At 44.1% G+C, this 27,735-nt stretch overlaps 1 protein-coding gene across 1 annotated transcript; it reads right to left on the bottom strand.

The window, feature by feature from the left end:
* Positions 1 to 644: 644 nt before the first annotated feature.
* cpped1 (calcineurin-like phosphoesterase domain containing 1) lies at positions 645 to 27,735 on the bottom strand. Its single transcript, XM_048233451.1, has 4 exons — positions 27,525 to 27,735; positions 25,167 to 25,385; positions 15,032 to 15,454; positions 645 to 1,836 (listed from the first exon to the last, which is right to left on the bottom strand). The coding sequence occupies exons 1-4, from the start codon at positions 27,586 to 27,588 to the stop codon at positions 1,604 to 1,606; spliced, it is 939 nt and encodes a 312-aa protein (XP_048089408.1). The 5' UTR covers positions 27,589 to 27,735; the 3' UTR covers positions 645 to 1,603.

The raw sequence follows: 27,735 nt of genomic DNA, 5'->3' as shown, positions 1-27,735 counted from the left end.
CGATGGGATGTGCTAGCGGTGGTGATGGAAGGGTCAGCCAGTTCTCCGAATCAGCTTCTCAACATTTGCAGGCACTCACCCACCACACACACACACACACACACACACACCACTCTCGCCTCTCTCCTGGTGATCTGGGCCGAGAGAGTGTCAGTCCCGGCGCCCTCCAAGTGTTATACCCGCAAGTGGCGTCCGCTGACAGGGCATCGTTAGTAGCGAGGAGCTGCAGTAAGAGCAGCTCGCATTGATCCGCCAGCGGCTGGCGCTCATCCGGGGGGCCACTGGGGATGACTTGAGTGTGATCTGCCGGCCGAACCTGAAAGAGCACTAGAGGCTAACACTCTTCTGCGCCGCAGATGGACGAGGACGAGTGAAAGATCGACTAGGACCTGGCAATCACATGTTGATGCTCATGCTCATCTCTGCAGATTAAGATGGTGATGGAGGATCAAAAAGCTATCTGCTCTAACCTGCTTCAAAATGGTCCATTACGATGCCCATTACCAGGCAAACGTGAATAGTGTACACTACTAAGTACAATGCAACACAAATTTTTTTAAATAACATTTATTACTTCTTTACAAAGCTCAGATAAAATCCACACAATAGATGGTTGGTCATTCAATGTCAATCAAAATACAATATATGATAATTTCATCATTTGGTTTATTAGTAATCAAAAATATACATTAATCTAAGATGAAACATTAAGATGCTTCTCAGAGTGCCATTGGGCAGGAAATGGCCCATATGTAAAGGATAAATTTGTTCTGTCTCAGTTGAGTGACAAGTTAACTCTGAGTCATATCAACCTAAATGGAGCCATGAGGAAAATAAGACTTGAAACGTCACATAAGGGGAGATTGACGAATGTTTGGATGCTTCCTCGCCACATCGCAGCCATCTCATCACAACCCCCCCAACCTGTCAAAATACAGTGCCTCTGAAAAGGGAGGCCAAAACTAAACGTGTGAAATGAGATCAGTGCTAGCGTCTTTGACAATCCACCCACCAAACATGCCTCTCAGTCCTGGTCATCGCATCACGGCTGTGTTTCTCAATGGTTTCCATGGAAACCCACCCCCCATCCCTGTTCCTACCTCTTTTGGTCTGATAAGTGGAATGGGCAGAGAGATGCTTGGGGGTGAACTCGTCCAACTCGAAAAAGCAGTCAGTGCATCCAAATGACACACTGCCAATTATTATACAAAAAGAGATCAAACAAAAACACAAAGAGGCTTGTTTTCAGTAAATAACTAGCCTCACTGAAACTCTGGGGCTATAGTGTTGTATGCTACATACAGATTTTTTCTTTTGCTCTAGCGTCAAAATAGTTTGATGACCGTCCATGGCAGTACGGCATACTTGAGGTAAAGACAGAATATGGTCATGCTAACATTTCAGATGGAAACACCCACATCTGTTCAGAGAAAATTAGAGATACAGAGCTGAAAATAAAAATCGAAAAAGAAACTCAGGCCCTGACAGCCTTCTTCCTTAAATCTGTCAAACCTGAGATAAAAAGAACACTCGGCTAACTGGGGTTAGTTTTTTTTTGTCCCTGCTCTATAATATGGAACTTTCTCCAGTCCTGTCATTTTCTTCAGGTAGATGAGGTCAGTAGCTGCTTCAGGTCCTCATCCATGCCCCTGTCCTTCAGTTGGTCCAGGCTGATGTACCGATGGACGACGCGGTCGGCGGTCACTACCACCACCCTCACGCCATGGGTGTCCTCCCCCAGCTGGCAACCGATAGCCGAGCTCACCACCATGTCCAGGCCGTCGAAACACCCCCCGGCGTTGCGGTGGTAGTGGCCAGAGAAGACGGCCTTCACGCCTTTGGACACAGAAGGGGGATAACACTGTCATTAGGCAGATCAGGCCTGACACGCCTTGTTCCTCACACTGTCATGTGGGTCAGTGCTGCCGAGGGAGCCAGTGCTCTTTTCAGGAAGAATATGTCTGTGCCCGCTGACAAGCAATTGAAATGGGCCAGCCTGCCAGCCTGACCACACACACACACACACACACACACACTTTTATATCATTACAATATTAAACAGTCCTGTACGGTTGAGAGGCCTAAGCATATTCTATCTTCAGTAGACATCAATTTTACATGACCCCTCATTCTAATTGAAATTTGTAGAATATGACCAAAACACTGTGGACAATGAGGGCTGGGTGGGTGGTTTGGTGTCAAAACACACAATGGAAAACATGCGATCAAAACACGTTGATATTGGAGGCTGTTGTGCTTCCACGAAGTCACCATCCATCATAGGGAACGTATTGAGGCAGTGCAGCGGTTCAATAGTACAGAATTCTGATAAATGTGCCAAGCCATTTCCAATTCACAAGCCCCAAATAGGGTGTCACTAAAAAAGGCAACAATTCTACACTGTAAATAATCCTCCTATAATGGATGGCAAGGAGAGGTTATGTAAGTCATTCGGTGCATCCCAACTGTAACCAACTAATCCAAATTAGTTTTCTTTGTGCATTTGGCCATAAATGGGATCACTCATGATCCATGTGTGACAGTGGGAAAAGGCGGTTTGGTCTTGTTTCTTCATTTACATGTTATCTTATTTTTGTTTTCTGTGTGTGTGTGTGTGTGTGTGTGTGTGTGTGTGTGTGTGTGTGTGTGTGTGTGTGTGTGTGTGTGTGTGTGTGAGTGAGTGAGTGAGTGAGTGAGTGAGTGAGTGAGAGAAAGTGAAGAGCTGACTTTTTGTCACGTCTCACTTGAGTCTGTTTTCTCACTCTCCATTGTGATGGATGTAATTATTGAAATGGTTTCCACTCTGTCTCTCCCTCGCTTTCTTTCTCTCCCTCTCTTTCCCCTGGAGCTATACTTTCTCTATCCCCCCCCCCCCCGCCTTGCCTGTTAAAGACTCCAAGATGGGCAAAACCTGATTTCACAAATGCGGCTGGCCAAGCAAGGCGCACGGAACGGGGAACTGAAAATGAGTTCTCCCCGTCCCTGAGCAAAGACACGGGGGTAGCGCCATTGTGTGGTGTGGCTCATTCAAGGCTACTGGCGGTGCACCTCCACACAGCCCACTCACAGAGCCAGCGACGGCAGCCTCGAGCCCTGTGCAACAACACCCACTTTTAGGAGCTGGGCAGAGAAGGGAGGCTGAGGAGGCGCTAACAACAGGCATTCATATTTTAGCTATTACGCTGTCATGGAGATGTGAAAATATCTTACATTATCTCACTTGTACGCGCACAGGGGCCCTGACTAAAATAGACCGGAGGGCGCCTGAAGTTTTCCCACACACACACACACATCTTCTAATGCCACCTAGAAAGCACACAGACCAAGGCCAGCCAAGAGGGGGGACCTGATTCAGAGTGACTGCCTTATGAAAGAGAGACCAAATAGAAGCCCCTCTATGAAGACAGCTAGAAGTAGGGTTGCAAAATTCCGGGAATTTTCAAAGTTGGAAACTGTCCATGGGAATTAACAGGAATATATGGGAATTAACAGGAATAAACGGGAATTAATGGGAATAAACTGGGAATTTTTAATATGGCAAGTTAGTCTATAACAGGGAACTTAAATGTAGTGGACAAAACCCCATCTTGCAGTCTAATATTAGTTAAAACAACCTGATTTAATACAATTTCAGTCAAATTTCTACCCTGCGCATATGTCAATCACATGCACACAGCAATCGGCATAGGCTGCTAGACATAAAGGAAACCTATGGTGCGTTCATATGCATGGGGAAAAAATGTTCCAACCAATCGGATTTTGTTGTTGAGTGGTGTGGTGTATCTTGGGCAGTTCAGTGTTGCTAGTTTAGCACGCTAGTAAACCATAGGCAGAGAATGGGATTCCCACTAGCATGCTAGCTAGCTTTGTATGCTAAGCTAAGCGAAAATACCAACATACAAATCATATTGCTTATTACGAAACAAATGTTAATGTGTCTATACGAAAAACAGTTTGTATGAATTACCCAAAATAATTCCCAGTTAATTCCCGTAAATTCCCATTAATTCCCATAATTTCATGAAAGTTTCCAATTTGGAATATTTCCAAAATTCCCCAACTTAACTTCCCATGGTAAGTTTCCGGAAAGTTTCCGGAAATTTTCCGCCCCTTTGCAACCCTAGCTAGAAGCCCCTCTATGAATCCAGCTAATTCTTGAAATAAGATAACTCTACCACACTCGGCGGATCCAAAAGTAATTAAAATTTCATCGAATCTGGTCCTGTTTATTTTTCACAGGCAAATTGACAGCTCATCCGCACTCCAACAATTTTCCGTTTTGATGACGCTGTTGGCCCTCTGGCCCCTTGAGTAGATGCCAGACCAGAGTGGAGCAGCAATGTTCGTTACTCCCACCATTTTAGGACCACTTTACATTACAATTGGTTGCAATTCAAGATATTATGTCATTAACAAAATGTCAAAAAATCTCTGAAATTGTTCATCAGGGAGTCCTCAGATGTCCTGAGATGTTTTTGCCTGTCCAGCGGCACTTGGGGAGAAGGGGTAGCGCACAACTCAGCCTTGTAGTCGCACTTAACCATGACTACCTTGACCCCCAAGGAATTACACAATCGTTCCACAATTAGACACAAACAAACAAACAGAGGCGAGGCAGCCAGGGGATTACTATTGAAATCACAGGAGGACGAATCATAATCGCATTAACAACTATTTCAAAGGGAACCACTGAGATTTTATGCACATTTTTAAGCAACTCCAAAGTATCGTAACCTTTCTACCACCCCTTAGGAAAGATGAATAAAAATACAAAAAAATCAACAACTGAAGCATGACATAAGTGTGTGGGGGGAGACAGCCCAATTATTGAGAGAAGTCAGATGTGTAACTGCAGAAGCGGGGGGAGAAAAATCAAAGTACTTCTTAAACAAGTCGTTTACTCAGAGGACTACCTCTGCATGGCACCACCACATAGGATAATTAGATGTGCCGCACGCCACTAATGACTGCATGCTTTGAATAAACCAGCAGAGTACACACAGCAATTAGGCAACATTCCTGCAGATCCTCAGACAGGGTCAAATGACCACACCCAAACACACACACGCACACACACACACACACACACGCACACACGTCTGGTTATCTGACAAGAACTGGCAGTGTCTCCCTCATATTCAATAGCCTTTCAATGTTGACAGTGAAGCGAATAAATACTAATTATCTGGTTTTTGCTGGTTCACTGTTTGATTTGGTAACCAAGGTTTAGTAAACAGCATACTCCCATGCACAAAACGCTTAAAAAGCAAATAATGAGTAACTAGGACAGACTGTTAAAAAATTTGGGTTTTTGTGTGCCTCCACAAAAGCACTCGAACAAGCAGATGAAAGTGACTCATGTTCAAAGCAAACTAATCTGAACAAAACAACTTAAAAAACACGCAGAACAACAACAACAGTCAGCCCCAATATGCCTTTTCTTCCTCTGATACAGCGGTCAGGTGGTCAGGCATCAATTTGGTATCCATGGCAATGAAAGAGCCCAGCTCCAATCAGAATTCACATAATCTCTACTCTGCTGCAACAAAGAGACAATGACAAGGCTGAATTCAGTTTCATCCCTGGCCTTTTTTCTTTCTCTCGGTCCTCCATAGCTTGTTAAGTGCTGGTGATTTCTTTGTTGTTGTTCATCTGCATTATGTAGGCCTACCCAATCTGCTGAGGACCGCAGATACAGATGCAGAGCAGAACAGCAGGCCACTCTCCCCGTTTATAATTTCATACTACTTGGATGCGTCTTTGGGAGAGGAGACAATTTACTGTAACTGCCAGCTAGATGACTGAATCCATTATTGCGGTGAAATAAGAATATTAGAAAAAGCATTACCGCCGAGCGAGGCAAAGTTTGCCTGAAGAAGTGATCGGAAAATATTTATGATTGCGGTGGCAAAGAGATGATAACTGGATTACGGATGGGCAAACTGTGTGAGGTAGGCCAGGTTCTAGTCATAGATCTGTTGAAGGGAGCACTGAAACTGCTCTAGTGTTTCTGACACTGATATGCAAACAAGCAGCAGCACTGCCAGATTTGGGCGACGCAAATCCCCCAGCTCTCTCTCACTCCCTCTCTCTCAAAACAACTCAAAATTGAACATGAGGCTTACATTATTGGGATATTAAGAGTGTGTGTGCCTGTGTGTATGCCGTTGTGTGTGTGTAGATATGTCGAGTGTGTGTGTGTGTGTGTGTGTAAGAGAGAGTAAGTGTGTATGTGTTGAGAGACAAAGAGTGTGTGAGTGTGTGTGTGTGTGTGCGTGGTGAAGATGTCATTAAACCACGGCAAGTAATTAATCACAAATTGTGCCCTGCCCTCAGATAATTTGCATGACAGAAGGAGAGAGAATGAGCTTCTGAGCGACGCACACTGCTTATGCAGCTCATATATCAAGCGTTTACTACCCTCTCTCCATTCTTTATGCTTTAAAAAGGGTGCATGTATGTGTGGGAGTATGTCTGTGTGTTCATGCAAACATCTACAGTAGTTGTCTGTCCAAATTATACACAGAAGGCCAAATCATTCCAAATGCACACACACACACATATACACATGAATGCACATACACACATATTTCAAGGTAACACGAACCTGCACTAATGACTACACATCTAACAAGGCCAGCGACCCCGGGAAGGCTGTGAAAATATAAACGTTCAAGGACATTCGGCCTGTTCCCAACAAACCCGAGACGCGCCACGCACTCAATCACATTATCGTCTCCATCGCCAGTCTAACAGCACACTACCATTCGTCATTCCCTTGGTAAAACAATGCGGCTCATGGCGGCTTATCTGCGCGTCTCTGCAGATGACAAATGCTCCCCTTGTCGGCTAAGGCCTATGCCGATTTACATGAGCTGGCTGTGAGTTAGAGCCTGAGGCCACTTGAGATAGTGGCGAGAGTACACTTAGCTTATCGTCGTTAATTAGCAAAGAACAAGTTTACCCCAGAGGGAATGTGGGAATCTGAAATGCCCTTTGAAGAGCATAGCCTTACATACTGAGGTACAGGTGTTAAATTATTCCTCTCTCAAGACGGCTCCGGAGGAATTCTAACCGCAGAGATTGGTCGGAGATTAAAACAACTGACAAGCAAACAAGTTAATTTATCATTAAAGGGAAACACCACGGTTGAATAATCCCATAATACTGTTATTATGACCGCCGCGCAGCGCATGTCCAAATTTCCGTCAATGATTCCCGGGACACTGAAAGACCGGGGTAGACAAAACTTGGTGGGCATGTAACCCCATATGGATAGCATGGAACCATCGTTTTTCGTTTTGATCTGTAGCCCCCACGCTGGACTGCACCCCCCGAAAGGAGGGTAGGGCAGACACAGTTTTCTGTGAATATCTCGAGAACCGTAAGGTTTAGGAGGACCACCTTTTTTTTGTATGTTGATCTCAAGGGGCCATGTCAACCCATTCCATAACCACTAATTTCATGTATAGCGCCACCTAGTTAAACACAAAAAAGTAAAAATGAGGTGTTGTAATTGTAGGTATCTGTGACCTAACATAGTCAAAACTGCACGAAATTGGAAGTGTAGGATCATTATGACACCCTCTGTATGCACGCCAAGTTTTGTGGAATTCCGTTCATGGGGGCCACACAATAAATTAATTTATGTTACTATACACCAACTGGCCTGTAGGTGGCCGGAGACAGTTTTCTGTGAATATCTCGAGAACCGTAGGGCCTAGGAGGTCCACCTTTTTTTGCATGTTGGTCTTAAGGGGGCATGTCAACCCATCCCATTACCACTTATTTCATGTATAGCGCCACCTAGTTAAAAATTAAAAAGCAAAAAATTAGGTGTTTTCATCACAATATCTCTGGCTGACAAGGTCAAAACTGCACGAAATTAAAAGTGTAGGATCATTATGACACCCTCCGAATGCATGCCAAGTTTTGTGTACTTTCGGTCAATGGGGGCCCTACAATAAAATAACGTATGTGTACATTTAGTGACGTACACCAACAAGGATTCCCGGGACACTGAAAGACCGGGGTACACAAAACTTGGTGGGCATGTACCCCCACATGGATAGCATGGAACCGTCATTTTTCGTTTTGATCTGCAGCCCCCCGCTGGACTGGACCCCCCGAAAGGAGTGTAGGGCAGACACAGTTCTCTGTGGGCAGACACAGTTCTCTTTTATGGTATGTTGGTCTCAAGGGCCCACATAAACCTGGCTCATAATCACTCATTTGTGATTTGCACCCCCGTAAAAAATGAAAATGCAATATTATTCTGCTTTAATCGCCCCTATCTTCAGTTAAGATGTTCAGAACTGCACCAAATTTTATGTGTATGATTGACCTGGCATTCTCTTGGGGTCTGGGGGTATGCCAAGTTTCGTAGAATTTCATTCAAATTAGGTCATGTGTACATTTAGTGACTGTACACTCATTGGCCTGTAAATGGCGGTGCACACATATAAACATGCACACACACAGGCACCCACATACTATCGGTATTAGAACGGGCCGATACATAATTACAAATTCAGTAGGATCAAAAGAAAGCCAAAATAAATATTCATCATCATCATCATGGCTGCATTTTCAGTATTGGCGATAAGTAGTCGTTTTGTCCACTAGATGATGATCGTTGCAGTGAGACGTAATTTTGTTGGAAGTTAAAAGTGGGTTGGGGAAAACAATGGACACTTCCTACAAGGACTGTAATTTACGCAGCGAACATCTAATAAGGACAGGACGATGTTCACATGAAGTTTAATTCCCATTTCTTCTTGAAGCGAAATAAATCTGAGGATGTTTATCGGACATGCTTGGTTTTTACTGCAGGTCACGTTAATCTTGTAATATCAATAAGGACCTAGGTAATGTTACCGTTAGCGTTGGAGTGGTAGAGGCCCATTTGATTGATTGCATTTGTAGAAAACTATAAATGCGGTTATACCAAAACAAATTGATAGCAGCACTGTTTGTATCTTCGACTGTCATTTATTGCACGTGCTACAAAATCATTCTGTGCAATGGAAGATTTTACCAACGTTACAATCGGTCTGATACAGTTTTGCCTATACATGCGTGAGACTGAGACTTCTGTTTATTTAGTTTTAAGTGCGTGCAGGGTGTGAGAGGGGAATCGATGTGCTTTGATTACAGCTTGGTAGTTGTAGTCTGTGAAATTAAAAGCACGTGTGTGTGAAGTATCCAAACAATGACACCTTCATTTCATTATGGCTGCTTTTAGCAACACACCTTAAGCTATGTGTAGTGGGTCCCATTTAGAAGTGGCTACTTCATTCGCTTTCCTTGACTCATGGAGCTGCGTGAATGTTATTACAACTTTTCGCCACAATATGGCAGTTTAAGTCCGCTTTGATACTGTAAGTCGTAGCCATTGGTTTCCAAAGGAGATTTTATTTGTGTCGCCAGCATAGCCTATTGACAATTTATGTTGTAAATAGGCCTACCTTATAATCCTACCTGTAGCTTAGGAAGCTAACAGCTTTCTATTAGGATCTAGTTTGTTAGTTACAGTTTTGTCATAACTCCCTAATGCATTTTTGCATTTAGAATAGCCAGAGCGTGTATATCTCAATCTGAAAATTAAACAATATCGGTGCCTATGGACTAGGCTGGGTGAACCCAGCCTGATCTGCCCGCTATTTATTTTTGATTTCTTAAAAGATTGAGCTTGGTCTGATGAAAGCCAGACTAGCCATGGACCTCAGTTACACAATGCAAGGGAACATGAATCGCCTATATTTGCACGAACAATAACGGACAAAAGCTCTTCAACTTTGGCCCGTTAAAATGTGTATGAACAGTCTAGCGACGCATTTCATCAAGGCCCATTTGGACATGTCAGTTATTTGCACCACTGGTTAGATGTACCAACAGCAAACAGCATTTCGATTTCAGACTACTGTTACTTAATTTGTGCATTAACAATAACGTTTCAGACTACTGTTACTTAATTTGTGCATTGACAATAAAGTATTACATGAACTAAAGATGACTAAAATCTTATGTAGAAGAAGAAATATTCACAAAAATCCATCCATCCATCCAAAATGACCTTTGTTTTTGATAGCTGTTGAAAACGGCATGGAACTGACAGAGATGTTTTTTTGTTTATAAATACATAAAAAAAAATTAAAAAAATAAATAAATAAATAACATTATGCTGATACCTTTTGCTTTTCCCAAATACAATGTAGCCTACAGGTGTAAGTGACCTTTCATCAATCCAGTTGCAATGGATGAACTGTGATGAACTGCCCTACTTGTGATTGTTTAGAGATTTTAAAGGTTTTATAACAATGCTACATCTTCTTTGGCTATTCTACAATCTATTCACCTTTTCAGCACCAGTAGGCTACTTTCTGTGCAGCCGCACACACACACTCAGGCATGCCAAACAAGCATACACAAAAGTTTCAAGAGTGGAGGATGGAGTAAAATATGGAGACAAATTGAAGTGTGATTTATTTTCGCGGATCGGATGTACAGGACTGAGCGGCGGTCATATTTTGTACCGCTTTGCGGTACATCTAGTTTGTTAAATGTTGGTGGAGATATTTGGAGGGGCAGTAAATAACGAGATAAAGTCGAACTCTATCTCCTGCATCTTAGGGCCGGTGCAAAGAGATAGCCCCCTTGAGTTTATACAGAAAGAATTATAGGTGGACGGTTACATTAAAGGATTTACAAGAGGGTACATTTGACCCCAAACAGTGCATGCAAAACAATATCAATCCTCTCACACTAGTTACTGATTTAACAAAAAAATACTTCAACATCAAACTCGTGTTTAAGAGCGTTGCCAGGATAACTAATTAATCAAAGTGCATTTTGGTCTGACTGATTAGGTGAAGAGGAAGGGTGTAAGACAGCAGTGACTCATGAGTCTGAATGCTCATGAAGTGGTCGCCTCTTCACTATGCCTCACAGGAACATGCGTGAGAGAACACAGAGTGAGGCTATTTGAACAAAGCCAATCAACCAAACTTACAATGGAAAAAGCAGGAATATAGGAAATGAACAAGAACAGAATGTACCTTTACACTGTTCATAGTGGATTTCTTTTTTCCTTTTCAAAACTGAATTGAATGGAGGATGACATCACACTTGATAGATGAGGTTTATTTCGCAGAACTGTCCTTTTTTTCTTTGCCTTGCGTTTGCTCTTTTTTCTGTTCTGAGAAAAGCTTTGTTTTCTGGTGGGTATTTTTATCATGCGTACATGCCCTGAAGAGCCCTGAAGATTTCATGTGTTTTTTCAGAATCTGGGTGGACACACAAATTGGTGAGAAAAAAAAACGAGTAGCAGTAAGTGTCTATATAGTATATTGCATGTGTACATATGAGTGTGTGTATGGATAACTGAAAGCACTGCATGCAAGCTTGTGCATGTTGTGCGTGTGTGTGTGTTTCCAAATCAAATATATCCCTTTTCCATTTCATTTAATCAAGCTATGATGTGGGGGTTTGATAGAAGATTAGAAAAGGATAGACTTTAACAAAGCCATTAGCAGCAGTGCATCACCTTAATGGTTCTGAATGACTATGGTGTGCCCAATGTTACCACAAAGCATTAGCCATCAGCACCAATGCCCCCCCTCCAGGGGTGAGGGTTGGGGGTGGGGGGCACAGCCCCTCAGGAATAGATGAGTCTCTCAGCCAGGGTCTCTCTGTAGGAAATATGGTTTAAATCATAGGAATAAAATTTGCTGCATTATATTAGATCTGAGGCTTTTCTGGGCGACTGGGGGGAAATGAGTTTGCGGGCACTGCCTCGGCGGGAGCCCGTGTTCTCCCGTTTCTATTGAAGCCCTCTGGAGATGAATGAGTAAACGAGCTTATTTTGTCCCACAAATTCCCTCTTTTTTTGTCTTCTGTCTCTTCTCCCTCCCTGACTCTCTCCATCTCTCCCTATCTCTCTCTCTCTCCCCTCACTGATTCTCTTGCTCACCCTCTTTTTGCCTTTGTGCAATTTTGACAGCTTCTCTGGCCATCATGAAATCTGCCATGAAATTGAAACTGCTAGAACCAGTAAAGCTGTAACCAAAACTAAAGTGCAAAGTTGGAGGTGTCACACAAACATACACACATGCGTATGAAATGTTTCAAAACACACACACACACACATATATATATATATATATATATATCGACAGGAAAAAAGAGAGAGAACCTCAAGGACTAGAACATTGCACACTTTCATTTTCACAGGTTAAAGTTCGCTCTGAAAACACACTTGGTTTTTAAAAAATACATATAAAGATAAAGATTCCGGCTTCACCCACGATCTTCATCACATGAGTTTGGGGGGCCGAGGAGAAGAAAAGGTGCCGTGGAGCCTGAGCAGCCGCGCTATCAGCAGAGGTTTAAAGGCCCTCAGGATGAGAAGAGGTTGAGAAGAGAGAGACAGACAGATCAGATCAAATCAGATCAGAAAGTCCTGAGCTCTGCTGTCAGAGACGCACTCTCACACACACACAAACACACACACACGCAACACACACACACGCAACACACACACACACAACACCTTTCATCTCCACTGGAGCCAAGGGGCCAGGAAAGGCCCACCACTCCCTGCTCAGAGAACGGGGGAGTGGTGGAAAAAAAACCAATTAAGAGATGGTGGGGGTTAAGAACAGGGTAAATGTATATGTGCGTGAGTGTGTGTGTGTGAGTTGTGTACATGCCCTGAAGAGCCTATTGAGCCTAAGTGTGTGTGTGTGTACGTTCATGACAAGTGTGCACATGTATGTACGTCTCGGTTGTGTCTTGCTAAATTAAACACCCATGGATGCGGCTTTTGTTCAATAATTGATGTTATGCTGAGCACTTCCCATATCGCATAGGTCTGTGATTGATAACGGAGCATGTGAACATGGGTATGGATGCGTGAGAGAAAGAGAGACAGAGAGAGAAAGAGAGACCGAGAGAGAAAGCAAGAGAAAGAGAGAAAGAGAGAGAGACAGATAGAAAGAGAAAGAGAGAGGTCTGTGCTGTAATGGAGAGCTATCCATTGCATCTCATTATCCCATCACTATTCAAGTTCTGTTGCCATTATTCAAAAGCTACATACATGACATGAAGACACAGGGCCTATACATTCTGTGCTTGTTTATTGTTACATTATATAAGTCCACCCGGCCTCTTCCATGCTAGTGACCACACTGGGGTTGATACACTTAACATTTTTATTGTGCAATGTTAACTGTCCTTTCCTTTCCAGGCATCAAGTGAGAACGCCACTCCCATGTGTGTCGTATTGCTTAAATAACTAGTAGATAAATAACTTGGAGGCAATATGGCCTAACCTGACCCTAGCCAGATGAATTTCGCTCCGCCTAGCTCCACTCATCCATCTGGAACCGATCCATTGAAGTGTTGCTTCAGAAGGCTGGGCCTAATCAAAAAATGCTTGTATATGATTGAATAAGCCACTTGTCCGTCATCTATTGACGTGCTACTTCAACCACTCACATCGAAGCCAACCCGTGGCGCTAATAACAGTGTCACAGTCGCTTCTACGCTATGTCACATCTATGAAACTCCCGCCCTGCGTCCTGATTGGCTGAATCATAAAGTCGGTTGCAGAAATCACTCTCAATGGAAGAGGTCCCAGATGGATGTGAGTGAAGCTAGGCGGAGCTAAGCGGAACGAAATTCATCTGGCTAGGGTCAGGTTAAATATGGCCATGTTCTGCAGCAATATTTCTCAACTGTCTATGCAGAGGTGCTGATATACTAAAGCCTGGGCTGGAGGTAGAATAGGCAGAAATATGTGCAGAGACAATGTTATGATTGTGCCGAAAACAAAGCTCCATGGTGCATCGGTGTTTTGGAGACACTCATAGGACTGTCACATATACGCAAGGGCTTCCACAAAGGTATGCTTTCTGTTCGGGAGGAGCGCTCGGGAATGACTGACAGCGGTCACTCAACTCACTTCTGCAATGCAGGAGATTTACACCTGCCTTACCTCACCATACATCACATACTCCAGCTTAGCTAAGAATCACCCCTCCTCCCCTTTCCCCTTTATTTCAGTAGTACTGTAGCTGTAAAGATTGCATCAGGCCTTATCCATAGGTGGACGTAAGATCTCATCGATCTCCACTATAAGCATCCCATGGCCAGCTGCCCAGCCAAACATGCTTATTATTAGCGCTCTAAATCAGGCTTCCTGGGACGGGTAAACGCGTGAGTGTGGGATTAAGCTGTGAGCCTCTTCCCCACGGGACCCTCCTATACAACTTTGGTGAAGATTCCCAAGCAGAGAGAGAGAGTGTGGTGGGAGGCTAACCTCTCTTCTGCAGTCTCCTGGCTCGCTCGCTCGCTCACTCACTCATTCACTCCCTGAAAGAGGAAGGGTGCGAGTGAGGCTTTGAAGATGCGCACGCGTGAGCACACTGGAACAGGCTTATGAAAGTGTGGCAATGATCAAAAGGGTTCCATTTGGGACAGGTCCACGTGTGCCGAGACGAACGGAGCGCTACTGATTCTGCAAGAAAGGTGGAGAGCTGAGACCCAAACAATGTCACTGACAACATTTTGTGGGAATTTCTTTTGAGTGAATTTACGAGGTTAAAAAGCTTTTTTTCCCCCATCTACCATTTTCTCCTTTTTTTATGGTGGAGAACTTATGCATGGAACTCACACACCATAAGTGTTTTGACAATAGTAGTCTGAAAGACAATATTTATACTTTACATCATGGACAAGTCTCTGAAACGGTTGCATTCAGGGCAGAACAGGCATGCTATCAGGCTAAAGTGTAGCTTTTCCACAAGACTACTTTCTCCATTTCATACCAATGTTCTTTTTGCAGTTGTTGCCTGTCAAGTCAAGTCAAGTCAAGTCAAGTTTATTTATATAGCACATTTCATACACATGTGTCTCTCCATGTTCCTGTCAGAGTACATACAAAGACATTCAGAAGTACAGAAACAGAACTACATACTGTACATGTATATAGAAGAGAGGAGAAGATGAGGAAGTCGCTGTGTGGCCCTACCTGCATTCTTGAACCTCGTGATGAGGTTCTCCCTGATGGCCGTCTGCAGGTTGAAGTAGTCGTCGTCCTCGTCGGGCCGTCGCAGGTAGAGAGGAATATGCTGGAAGACCAGAAGGTGGTGCGAGGGCCGGAGGGTTTCGGACTGCAGCTGCTCCTCCAGCCAGGCGTCCTGGGCGTCGCGGAGGGCCGGACAGGCCGACGCGTCGAAGAAGAGCTGCGAGTTGAGGACCAGGCAGCGCACGCCGCCCACCCAGAAGGAGAAGTAGTCATCGCCCCAGGCACTGCAGTAGTCGGACACCGTCGCCGGCGTAGGCGTGTTGCCCAGATCGTGGTTGCCACTGACGAACACCAGCGGGATGCCAGGGTCAGTGCCACGCAGGGCGTCCTTGAGGTCCCGCTCTTGTCCCTCTCGATACGGCGTACCTAGGGTAACAGAATGCAGTGGAAAATCACGTGTCAACCACTTTTGGTTTTTCATCACCTTTTATTTATTTCATTTTTTAGTTTATCTTTTTTCATCTTTCTCCAATTCTGCTGTTTTTGTAATGCTTGTATGTTCTCCCCTTATTTCACAAAATGTTTTACTGATTTTTTTCTTCCAAATTAACAACACACCAGACATTTGTAGGGATGTTTTGTGGGAAGCCTTCAAAGCCTGTCTACAGTACGTGGACAGATTATATCCCAGGTTAATAAGGCAGGACGATCCAGATTAAATGAAATATTTAGTGAACTTCTTAAAACAGATAAAGAGTTTTCAACCACACCCTCTCCAGCAATATATAAAAAACGCCTACAGCTCAACTCAGAGTACAAGCTGCTGTCTAGCAGTAAAGCTGAAAAACAGATGTTGGTTACAAAGCAGCATTACTTTAAATGAGGGGATAAAGCTGGTAAACTCCTGGCACAACACGCACGAGCCATAAGCACTTCCAGACTGATCCCCAGAATAAAATCATCAAGTGGTGAAATTGTCACAGCTCCACATTAAATAAACCATATTTTTCCCAATTTTTATGCCAAACTTTATACATAAGAATACTCCCAAAAACTGTGCAGTAGTTCCAATCCACTTGATCATCTACTGTATCCCAAACTTGATGAACTTGTCAGCACTTCAGGGGGAACTATTTCTGAGCTGGAGGTGATGAAGGCTATTACAGTAAATCTCTACAATCTGGGAAATGCCATGGGCCTGATTGATATACTTTGGAGTTCTAGAAGAGATTTTCCACCATCCTGGCCCCAGTATTAACTAAGCTATTCAATGATGCATTTCTGAAGGGCCGCTATCCATGTCTGAAGCATCCATATCTACTCCTCAAAAAGAACCCCCTCTCGCTTCTAAATGTTGATGTTAAAATCTTAGCTAAGGTACTGGCTGGCTAGCTAACAGAGAACAATATCAATATTTTAGAGTGGCCCAGCCAGAGTCCAGACCTCAATCCATAAAAAAAGAGCACAAGACCAGAGTGATGGCAAAGAATAGTTCCTGCCTCAAAACCTGGATTACTGCTAAAAAGGTGCAGTATTATAAGAACCATTTTGAGAGCTGTGATGGCAAATAAAGATGTTTCCATTGATTATTTAAAAAGGGTATGAATAATTTTGGACACGCCAATTTTCATAAAAATGTTTTAAAAAGATGGAAACACTTCTTTTTCCAATTCCATGTTTCTACCACATTGTCTTACAACCCTTTAGCATATGGCAGTATAATTTTCAGTCAGAACAAACATATTAGTCAAGAGAAAATCAGCATCAAATCAATATTCATGCCTGGGGTATGAATCATTTTGTTCCTAACTGTATTAGGAGATCTGTGCTACAGCTGCCTAAAACCAAGGGAGGTCTAGGTCTGCCCAATCTCTGTCAGTACTACTAGCCCTGCAATATAAGTCAACCTCCCTGGGTCCTCACAAAACTTTCCTCCTCAAATTACTTACTTCACTCAGTGATTTCCTCTCACTACAAATCCAATTGTCTTGAATACCATCAAAATATGGTCCCAGTTTCAAAAGCAAATCAGCTTGAATAAATCCCTCATCGTTGCCCGTTTTCAACAACCACTTATTTCCTCCATCCTGTTCCGACCCTTCGTTTAGTCTCTGGTCCACTAATGGTCTTGTCACTGTCAATAACCTCTAGAATATTAGACCTCTAGAATATATTTTCAACTTCCCTGAGCATCCCCCTGAGTCAAAAATGGACTCTCTCCTATCCCTCACCTCCAGTCAAAGACACCTTATCTCTACTATTTATATCTACCTGGATACTTTACACACAGACCCTACAAAAGCCCTGGAAAACATGTGGCAACAGGACCTGGCCATTTCACACAGAGACACAGTGGGGCATATACTGTACTTGACCTGGTTCACTCTTCTTCCATATGTGCTAGGCATGGCCTGTTATAATGCAAGATCTTGTATAGAGCACACTTTACTAATGCTAAGCTAGCTAGGACATACCCTGATAGTAGGTGAGTGATGTTTGTAATAGGTGCAAGACGTCACCAGCCGGTTAGTCTTCCCGAGACTAACAGAATTTTGGTCAGAGATATTCCAAACTCTTGTGAGTGCCCTTAACTCAGTTATAGACCCCAATCCCTTGACCGCAATATTTGGAATACCCTACAGGCCTGAAACACCTGCTCTGGTTCAATGTGTGGTGGCCTTTACAACTTTATTGACAACGCGTCTTTTTAAATTGGAAGCACGCATCACCACCCGCTCAGGACGGATGGATACGGGAGATATTACAAGGTGTGAAACTGGATAAAATGCATTTCTCCTTAAGAGGTGCCCTAAACACCTTCCATAAAAACTGGGCACCTTTTTTAGATTACACAGCATCTATTGCCATTAGCCCTGAGAAAATTTGAGCTGGCGGAGCTCCCTCACAAGCATTAGTCTTTACGTAATTATTATGTAAGGGATAATGTATAGAACGCCAGTCCCGTCAGGGCGAACCAGACTTGCTTCACCCTGAAGGGACTTATTTTCCCGATAATGACCGGTGTTCTATACAGTATCCCACTTATTATCTGGCTACTTGTCAACACAAGAAAAAGAAACTTCACATGATATGTCTCTTTACATTTATTTGTTACTGTTTCGTTGTGGCTTTTGTTGAGAAGTGACTACTTGCGGAGTGATATGAAAGATGTGAATCAGATGCACAAAACCCGTTGCCACTGACAGTGGTCATTATGTTTTCAGCGGTAATTATATGAATATAACTGACCGGTAGAACGTTGAGAAATCCAATTCTAGTCAATGGAGCGTTCTACTAGCATTGTGAAGAGCCGGATAATAATCTTTTTAAACGTTTTATTATTGCCTGTGTTTTGTTCTTTTGTTGTTTGGATTTGTTTGATTTTAAATTGTTCACTAGATTAAAACAGCTTTTTCGTAACTATATTTGAAACAGTAGGTGGTCAAGGCTTCACCTAACATATGACAAAGGTGGGTCAGGAGTCCCTCAACGCTACATGTATACTATTGGGCAGCCTCATATTGCACTGTTCTGGATAAGGCCACAACCTCCAAAATGCCTTTAAATTGTTATCTGTATTCAGCAAATTTATCCACATTACAAGAAAACACACTGATAATATGGCATGAGGTGTTAAATTATCTAGGGGAAAATGCTCCTCTATCCTAATTTTCACCAATTTGGGTAAATAAAAACTACAAACAAAATACACCAAGCACTACTGACTTAGGTTTTAAGATATGGGTGGACAAGGGTATTGTACTTAAAGTATCAGGCACTACATAACAAAGATAAAATGTGTCCAAAAAAAATTGTAATTTGGTTGGTTGGTGAAATATCTATCCACAACCTTGAGCCAGATTCAAAGGCTGCACCTTTAATGGGCCACATGGGCTTGGACACACAGCCCAGAAATCAAAGACATGTGAGTGACAGCAGGGAGAAAGCTCTGGATGGTTCTAGTTGCCCGAGGGCAGTTCTGTACCTCTGTGGAGGAAGGACGTGTTTAACTTTCCCACCTGGCTTAACGTCTGATGTCTCTCACTGTTTAACAGCGTACATGAACTTTGCACTCAAAGACTTGATTCCATCCTTTGATACAGGGGTCAGCAGTGGACCATACCTCCCTCCTCCCACCTTCACAGAGATTCATGGCCTCATCTTTGATGCAATAGTGACTGACACATGCAAAGCCTGGTGGAGCAAGGGGTTAAGCACACATAGGCCAGCATAATCTCAGCAGGTTTCAAATAGAGTGTTGCTGGCATGTGTGTCTTCTTTGATTCATGAAATGGTGTAGATTTTTTTGTAGGATTATTGATTGGTGCTGCCATACTGCCAACATATTCCAGTTGTTCTATACCTGCCATTTGTATCACACACAATATTGTAAATAATGAGCAGTCATTACGAAGGGGAAAAATGCAAGCTGGACAGCATTGATGGACACCAAACTCATGTGCAGTGAGGAGTCAGCTCATCTAATACAGCTCTCACACTGCGAGGCCGGTCCAGTAAGTGGGAGGGCATGGACCTCCTCAAGAAAGCATTCTTATTTCAGCCATTTCACCTGAGGCAGTGCAAAACACACACACACACACCGATGCTGTCAGATGCCCACTTAATGAGGGCTGCAATCAGGGCCCATGCCGAGCGCATTGTGACTGTAGGTTGTCAAGCGTGCACATTCACACACACGGACACAGACACACACACACACACACCCCTTTGGGTCTGGGCCGATGCGAAAACATCACTCGCCTAAATTTTTATCGTCAGGTTCGAGGCCCGTCGGGACGCCCGTGGGAGGATGATTTATAAATTCGCGGCGACAGAACATCTGCCATTTGCACTCGTCGTACACTCTACCTGCTCCTGCTGGGACAAGTCGCATCCATTTTTAGTGAGACGTCGCAAGGGACTCGGTCCGTTTGACAGAGAGCATTTTTATAAATAAACACCAACAAGAAAGGAATCAAATTAAATGGAATAACTATCAAATTACGACACGGAGGACAAGTGAATTAAACATCACAACAATCAATTTGCTTCCTGCTGTCAGCCAGAAGTGTACAGAGCCTTTTATAATCTATCTGTTTATTTATTTATTTTTGGGTCTCATACATTGCGTGCATAAATATACTATATTTACCACAGGTCAACTCCAGCATCAAAGACAAAGCTGGAGACAGCAGAGGTGCCACGTTTAAAGAAAAACCTATTCTATTCATGTAATATATCACAACAGCGAGTAAACACAATCTCTGCGCATCTCTCTCGGGCCTGTGTGAACCACAGCTTGTGGCATTTTGGAGTGTGCAGTGGGGAAGAAGGCAGCCTCAGTTTGGCCTGTGATGTGACAGGCTGAGCGTCTTGCCTGGGTAGATTTAAGGAGGAGACCAGAGCGAGAGCGAGAGAGAGCGAGAGAGAGAGAGAGAGAGAGAGAGAGAGAGAGAGAAAGAACTTGAGGATGCGGGTGATCATATAGAGAAGAGAACACACCCTGCAGAGGCTTCCTGGAAATCATAGTCGAAGATGCACACACACACACACACACACAATTGCATGTGCACATACACATGCACACGCACACACAAACACACAAACACACACTCTGGAATCAGCAGGCAAGGTTGTGTCTATCAGATGCAGCAAATATTGCTTATTACAGTATAAGCTAGAGCTCAAGACACTCATACAACAATTAGGGTTAACGACCTGTGAAAAAGCAGCCTTTCCACACTGTTTTTGTCATCCTTGTGTGTTTCAGTCAGTCCTAATTAGACTGTGGGCTACACGTGAAAACACCGAACCTGGACTTCAAAGCAGTGAGCTTTTGCTCTCAGGAAATCTGAGGAATCTCTGGAGGCTGGGCCTCCTAACATTACCTCCACGTCAATTTTGCCTACCCAGTAGTTAATTAGGCGGGGAGGGCAGTTTCATACTGATAAAACACTGTGGGCTGATAGTTTAGGAAAGTTACATATTAGGAGATCTCAACTTTATTAGGCATAAACTTACTGTATCTGACATGCTTGCTGTTTCGCCATTAGCTACACCAGCAAATATTAGAATGGAGCAGAATCTCAATCTGCAGCCATTTATAGAAATCAAGCCTGAACGATCAAAAGAAGAAACCAACCAACTCTGAGGGCTGACAAGGGATCAACACTGGATGACACCCCATGACTGTATAGCTCAGATGATTCAGTATGTGATTCATCTGAACCAAAAGGCTGAAGCCTCACCTCTTAACCTGACTCTGGTCACCAACCAGTGGCGGGAGAGCCCATCCTGTTAGACTGGGATCGGGTAGCACTTGTTTCCCCAAAACAACAACAACAACAACTGCAGTATCAGCAGCAGCGGCAGCAACAACAGGTCTCGTTGGCGGCACCAAAAGCCCAAAGCAGCCCATTAAAAAACTGGGCCGATCCACATCCCTATCAGCTAAGCACACAGAGGGGGTGCCTCTCCCCCAGCTGATTTCCCTGCGGCCCTCTCCGCCAATGCTCCGCTGAGCGCTTTTTCCCTTTCATAGCCTCTCCACGAGCGCTCAAGCGCAAACATATCTGGCGCCAGGGATGGGAAGTCGGTAGAGAACCCTCTCATCTCCTTTGTGTGACAAGAGACACATATTATGCACACACATTCACACACACATTTACACACACACACACACACACACACACACACACACACACACTCACTTACTCAGGAAAACACCACGCACACAGAGGCACACACAGACATACACGCACACCACTTCATCCACATCTTCAAGCTACTACACAAATCCTTGTCTTCACAAACACAAGCATTCAAGGCAATCACACACCTACGCCCACACACACACACACACTCACACTAAAGTCCCATCAGCATCTAAGGCAATCCCTTTGTAGAGCCTCATTAGTAGAGCATCAGGTCCACTGTGTTCTTAATGTAATCACCCTCTCCTTCTCCTCCTCCTTCCTTTACCCACCCACTACACACACACACACACACACACACACACACACACACACACACACACTACCCACACACACACACTACACACACGCACACACACCCACACCCACACACTACACACACACCCACACTACACACACGCACACACACACACAAACACCTCTTGTAGCCACTACTTCTTCGTCATCATCAGTCATGAAAGTGTCCCTCAGTTCTTAGCCGTCTCTGGGGGATTCTCTCCCCCTCCTTGTCACCAACGCGCAGTCAATTAACGCTTGCGAGAGTAGGGTTGATCATGTGTGTGGCGGTGGTGGTGGGTGGGTAAGGGGAAGGGAACACACACACACACACACACACACACACCACGCCGATCACCCTGACATAGTGCCGTTGGGTCTTCCACGTCGTGGGCGCTGCGATGTGCGGTACAGACAAAAAAAATCCATATGCATCTTTCATGATTGGGGAGGGTGTATCGACAAGCTCAGGAAGTCCCAACAGAAACAGAGGAGTTGTATACTGTGTGTGCAGGCTTGACAGAGGAAGGAGAGATAAGTAGGTGGCTGAGAGAAAGACAGAAAGAGAAAGAAACAGAGAGACAGAGAGTGCAAGAGAGAAAAGAGAGGGAGTGAGAGATGCACTCCAAGAAAAGTCAATGAAATGTAAAAGAGAGAAAAGCAGCCACACACACACACACACACACACACACACAGACAGACAGAGAGAGAGGTAGGGACAGTGACAAAGAGTGACACACACAGACAGACATCCAAGCACTTGAGACGCAGACTGTCTCAGCTCTGTGCCAAACAGATGACAAACAACATCCTCAGGGCCAAGATTCACGCTTCCCCAAAACAAACAGTTTAGGGGAAATGTCAAGGGAAGGGCTAATGATACGGGTGTTTGGGTGCAGGGAGCCCTGAGCTCTTTATGTCTGTGTGTGTGTGTGTGTGTGTGTGTGTGTGTGTGTGTGTGTGTGTGTGTGTGTGTGTGTGTGTGTGTGTGTGTGTGTGTGTATGTCAAATAAGGGAGACGTCCAAGCAGATACTGTATGTGTGGGACAGCATGTGTGTGAATGGATGAATCTCTGTGTTAGTATGTGAGTGTGTGTGTGTGTGTATGTGTGTGTTGGAGTGTGACAGACCTGGCGTGTAATGCATTTGGCACCCTGTGCCAGCCACTCTGGCCTGACAGTAATGAGAGCTGACACTGGACCGTAAAGGTCTCAGAATCTATCCGGAAAAAAAAAAGGAGCTGCGCTGTGCTTTTACAGGACACTTTGTCACCGCGGCAACCTATAAATTACACCCATCCGCGGCGTGCGGCACACAAGACAAAGCGCTCAATCGAAGGAGAAATGACACTTTGTTGGTCTCTGTGGATTTCCTAGCGCCCAACCTGCTGTATCATTAACACATAGGGAAAAAAGAATGTATACGTAGACGTATTTGTTGATGTTTACCAAATGAATCTGGACTTCTGACACCAACATCTGCGATACAATATACAGTGGCCATTTACACTTGGTATGCAAGATCCGATGTTCGCTATTTCACATATCTAATGCCAGGTGTGAAGGCAATCAATCCTCATGCGAGATCCAATACATCTGAGCACATTTGTAGGCGGTCTAGGACGCATGTGTCCACATGGAGTTTATAGAGTGAACAGACATGCGTCGTGGGCCACATATGAAGTGGTCTGCTCAATTGATATCCCCTGCATTACATGGGCCAATGGAGAAAAAAAGGAGAATTTGTGGGAGAAAACAAGCTCGATTACAAGCGCAGCACTGACATGGAGCAACTTTAAGCTGAAAGGTAGAGAGAGTTTTATCAGTCACTTGGCATAATGCCTGTAATCGTAGGGCCCATCCTGCAACTGGGATTCGATTCAAGCAGGAGCTCACCGCCTGCCGAAAAATAACAATTGCATCGCCCCTCTGGAGTCTGACCTCCGCTACCTCCCAGCAGCAGGTCCGTTGCCTTCCTCCATCCGAAGCTCTTGGCATCTCGTTGTTGTCACACGTGTTTGTCGAGTCCACAGGTGCAGGCGCCTCCTGACCTCCTTATCAGATCGGTCGGAGGGGTGCAAACATTCGCCTGTCACTCCAGCCCAGCGACTACACGGTGCCCCAGTGCACCTGCCAGCTCCCGCTTGTTATACCGCTTTAAGCGGCACGGAGCCGACAGCGAGAAACACAGACACGAGCCGAAATGAAGGATGACAGGCCGGCAAAGTGTGTGGACCCAGGGATTCCGTCACCTACTCTGTCTCTTTTGCAAAGCCTTGAAAATCATTCGGCAGATGTCTTTTTTGGCAATGGGGTTGCCTAAATGATTATGATGCCCAAAACTCGATGTGGGCTCAGAGACACTATGTTCCCATCTCACAGAGGTTGCTTAGAATGACAGGGTGTGCCTTTGTGTGTCCTTATGCCACATGCAGCTCAGTGAATACCTCAAAATGTCACTGGGTATGAGGAACAAATGTAATGCAGGCATTTCCAGCATACAATCTCTCCAGATAACAGTAGACACTAGCATAGCCTAAACTGGATTCAGTTACTCTGAGAGCAGGAACTAACACAGTTCAAACCCTATTTTAGGGAACCTACGACCAAACAAGCCTCTTAATTTAAGGAAGTGAGTTCACAAAAATAGAGGAACTTATCACTTGTGCGTCTTCACATACTTTAGAATGAATCTCTAACCATCCAAAAATACAACCATGTGAGATCCATACAGATCAAAGTCTAGTCTACTTCAGTTTTTACCACAGAATTCCCTTAATACAAGCTAAATGAGAAAGTACACTCTTTTTGATGTAATCAAAATGAATAAGTCACTAAAACATAGTAAAATTCATTCCATTCCTAACAGGATTTAGCCTACTACATTTTACATGCAATGCTAGAACAGAAAGGACACTAATAATATATTAAAAACACAAGGGTAGCTTAAAGATTCCCTAACATCAAATATTCCTCTGATTAATCAAAGCTTGAAAAAAAACCTATAGCTCAAAAGCATGGTGAGACATGAATGCAGTATCTCCAGTGCAGTACTCACAATGGTCTTTACTGGCTTTAAATACATCAGAATCTGTGAACCATTACCAATCAGCATCCTCCAAAGGAGTGAGTGCTATTGTGCAATCTCACCTGGCATGGCATGGACGAGGTCCCCACACAGGATCATGAAGCGAGGCCTGGGGCTCAATTTGTTGACGGCCTGGACAGCCTGCCTGGTGAGCTGGACCTCTTCGGCCCACTCGTCCCCTCCCCCATCGTTGTCCCCGATCCTCCAGGCCTTCATGAGGCCTAGCTGGGGGTCAGCCGCCTGAATGAAACAGAAAGGACCGCGCCACTCTTTCTCAGCATCTGTGGATGGGGGAGAAAAAAAAAACATAGGGGGGAAATCCTTCTCAGTCGTTTCCTTGGCAAGTCTTAGCTTTCCCCTGCTTCAGTCAACACGTGCATAACAAAGTGTTTTGAGCACAATCTTGTCACTCTTACGTAACTCCCCTTTCTTAATCACACAACTCTCAATAATTCATCACACTCGGCAGCCTGATTGAGGACAAGCCAGCCCCGTGTGATCTGTCAGACAAGCGCGTGACAAGAGGGATATGAGGGGGACTGCGACGACGTGTTGGCATGTATGTGTTCCCCCCTTTGCTGTACGCAAATGTAAAGCAAGCACGCTCCGCTGACAGTCCCTCAGAGTTCACATGGTACCCGTTCCGTACGTTCCTCCGGTTCCACTGGCCGTGCTGCATACACAAACAACAGGCCACAGAGGACTGGGCAAACGCGCCATGACCCAGTCGCTTTGCCACGCTGCTATTGTTTCTCTTCTCTTTCTTCCTTCACTATGCAAGGCATTACCCATGCATCTTTATGTAGCTTTTTCCCTGCAGGATTCATGGTAATGTTTCCCCCTTCGCACACATCAAAACTGCAGGAAGAGAAGAAAAGAGGAGAGAATCCTCCTACTGGGAATGCCATTACAAGTTCTCGACTTTGCTCCTCGCCATCATCATTTAGGAAGCGTATTTCGCACACAGCAGCGGACTGGATGAAAGAGAAGCCTTTTCCAGTGTGCTCTGCTGTATCAGACATTCTGTCTGTGGTTCAGTGAGATTCAGCAGGATTCTCCTCTTTTGGTCTGCACCCATCAGAATGTTGTAGACAAATGAAAGAACAGATTCTGCACAAGTAACTTGCAAATCTCTCGTTATATTACACACTATACTGAAGAGGGAATGTCCTCATTTACCAATTAAAAACAGGAAGAGATACTTCTCTAGCCTAATGAAAGAATTGAGAATTAATTTTATTAAATACATTTATTTTACTGTCTATGGAATTAACATATGGTCCCTCCATGTTTTGACCCTTTAGAGTAAGAGAGTCTTTGACACTTGTAGAGTACATGTGTGTTTTATCATAAATCACTGAGAAAACAACAACCTATATGATAACCCTTCCCAATGTCAGTGGCTAGAGTCCCAATCTCTACAGTCTACATAGTCATGTAGCTTCATGTTCCTACATAGCAGGATATTTTAAAGACCAACAAATTGCCTTGCCCTTTTTTGGATAGACATGAGCACAGAGAACATGCAAAGATTTTAGTATTACCACATACTAGTCTACAACTCCCAAGCTGACAATCAGACTTTATATTTGTCAGAGCTATCAAAAATGCTTCAAAATGTAAAGCTGTAAAGCTTTTGAGAAAGAGTGTTTATGTGTTTGTTTCCTACTGAAGAGCAACTTTACTGTACGGTCCATGGAGACGGCGCAAACTATTTTCAGCCAGCTTTGAAAACATGAATTGAAAAGAGCAGACAAAGCTCCCGTGACAGCCGATAAGTACGCGCTCACGCACGCGTTATCCGAGGCCGAAGCCCGAGCTGCTTCGACATCAGACCATATCTCAGGTGGTAGAGGTATTCAAACAAAACTAATCACAAATCCAAATAAAAGAGCTGAGCTGTTTACGTTTACGTGACCTTGATCCGAAACTTCCAGTAGCCTACTGTATGAACTGAAGTTTTGCGTTTCCAAAATGTCACCTGGCAAGAAACATGTAATTAATCTAATATGTAACAGGGTTATGTCATCGAATGTCAATGTTGACGGACTGTGCTGATCAGGATAATTTAGGCTACTGCATGATTTAAACATTAAAAGTAATTGTTGTCAAAGATGAACGGCAGGCTACATCGGTGGTGTCGCGACTGTCCCTGGGCTATATGACGCCCAAAATACAAGTCACATGCAGTTGTTACAGAGTAGCCTAGTAACTACACAAAAATTGCCACACAGGTCAGAATGTCTTTTTACGTTTGACAGTCCACGCTGGCAACTCGCCATTTGTGTTCGGCATGTAGGCTACGGTACACCGAAATCCTGTAGTTGTCAGCTAACATATTAACGTGGTTGACTTCGGCTATGTTGATGTTAGATAGCAGCCTAGTGCAGTGACTTGTGTAAAGCTAACTACTAGGCTACCTTCTGTCAGTCCCACAAACGTCCGTCCTTTGGCTCTCAAGAATATTTCTTCGCCCGCAGCCATTCTGTCAGGTTATAGGCTATTGCTATTACAAAAGTTGATTAAGATAAATGTTAATGAAACCGTGTGTGGTCTTATCTCACCACTACAGGCATTCCATGTCAAAGGCGAACTTTAACCTAACGCTATTTTGAATAGATTATATCGGCG

The sequence above is a fragment of the Alosa alosa genome, chromosome 22 (genome assembly GCF_017589495.1).
Source record: "Alosa alosa isolate M-15738 ecotype Scorff River chromosome 22, AALO_Geno_1.1, whole genome shotgun sequence".
Taxonomy (NCBI): domain Eukaryota; kingdom Metazoa; phylum Chordata; class Actinopteri; order Clupeiformes; family Clupeidae; genus Alosa; species Alosa alosa.
This window is presented reverse-complemented; position numbering and strand designations above follow the sequence as displayed.

Excerpts from the sequence above, each read along its gene's own strand:
- cpped1 (XM_048233451.1), bottom strand. The coding sequence starts at position 27,588 with ATGGCTGCGGGCGAAGAAATATTCTTGAGAGCCAAAGGACGGACGTTT. Across the intron at positions 25,386-27,524 it reads GTTTGTGGGACTGACAGAAG|ATGCTGAGAAAGAGTGGCGC; the intron begins GTAGCCTAGTAG and ends CCCCATCCACAG. Across the intron at positions 1,837-15,031 it reads CACGAGGTTCAAGAATGCAG|GCGTGAAGGCCGTCTTCTCT; the intron begins GTAGGGCCACAC and ends CTGTGTCCAAAG.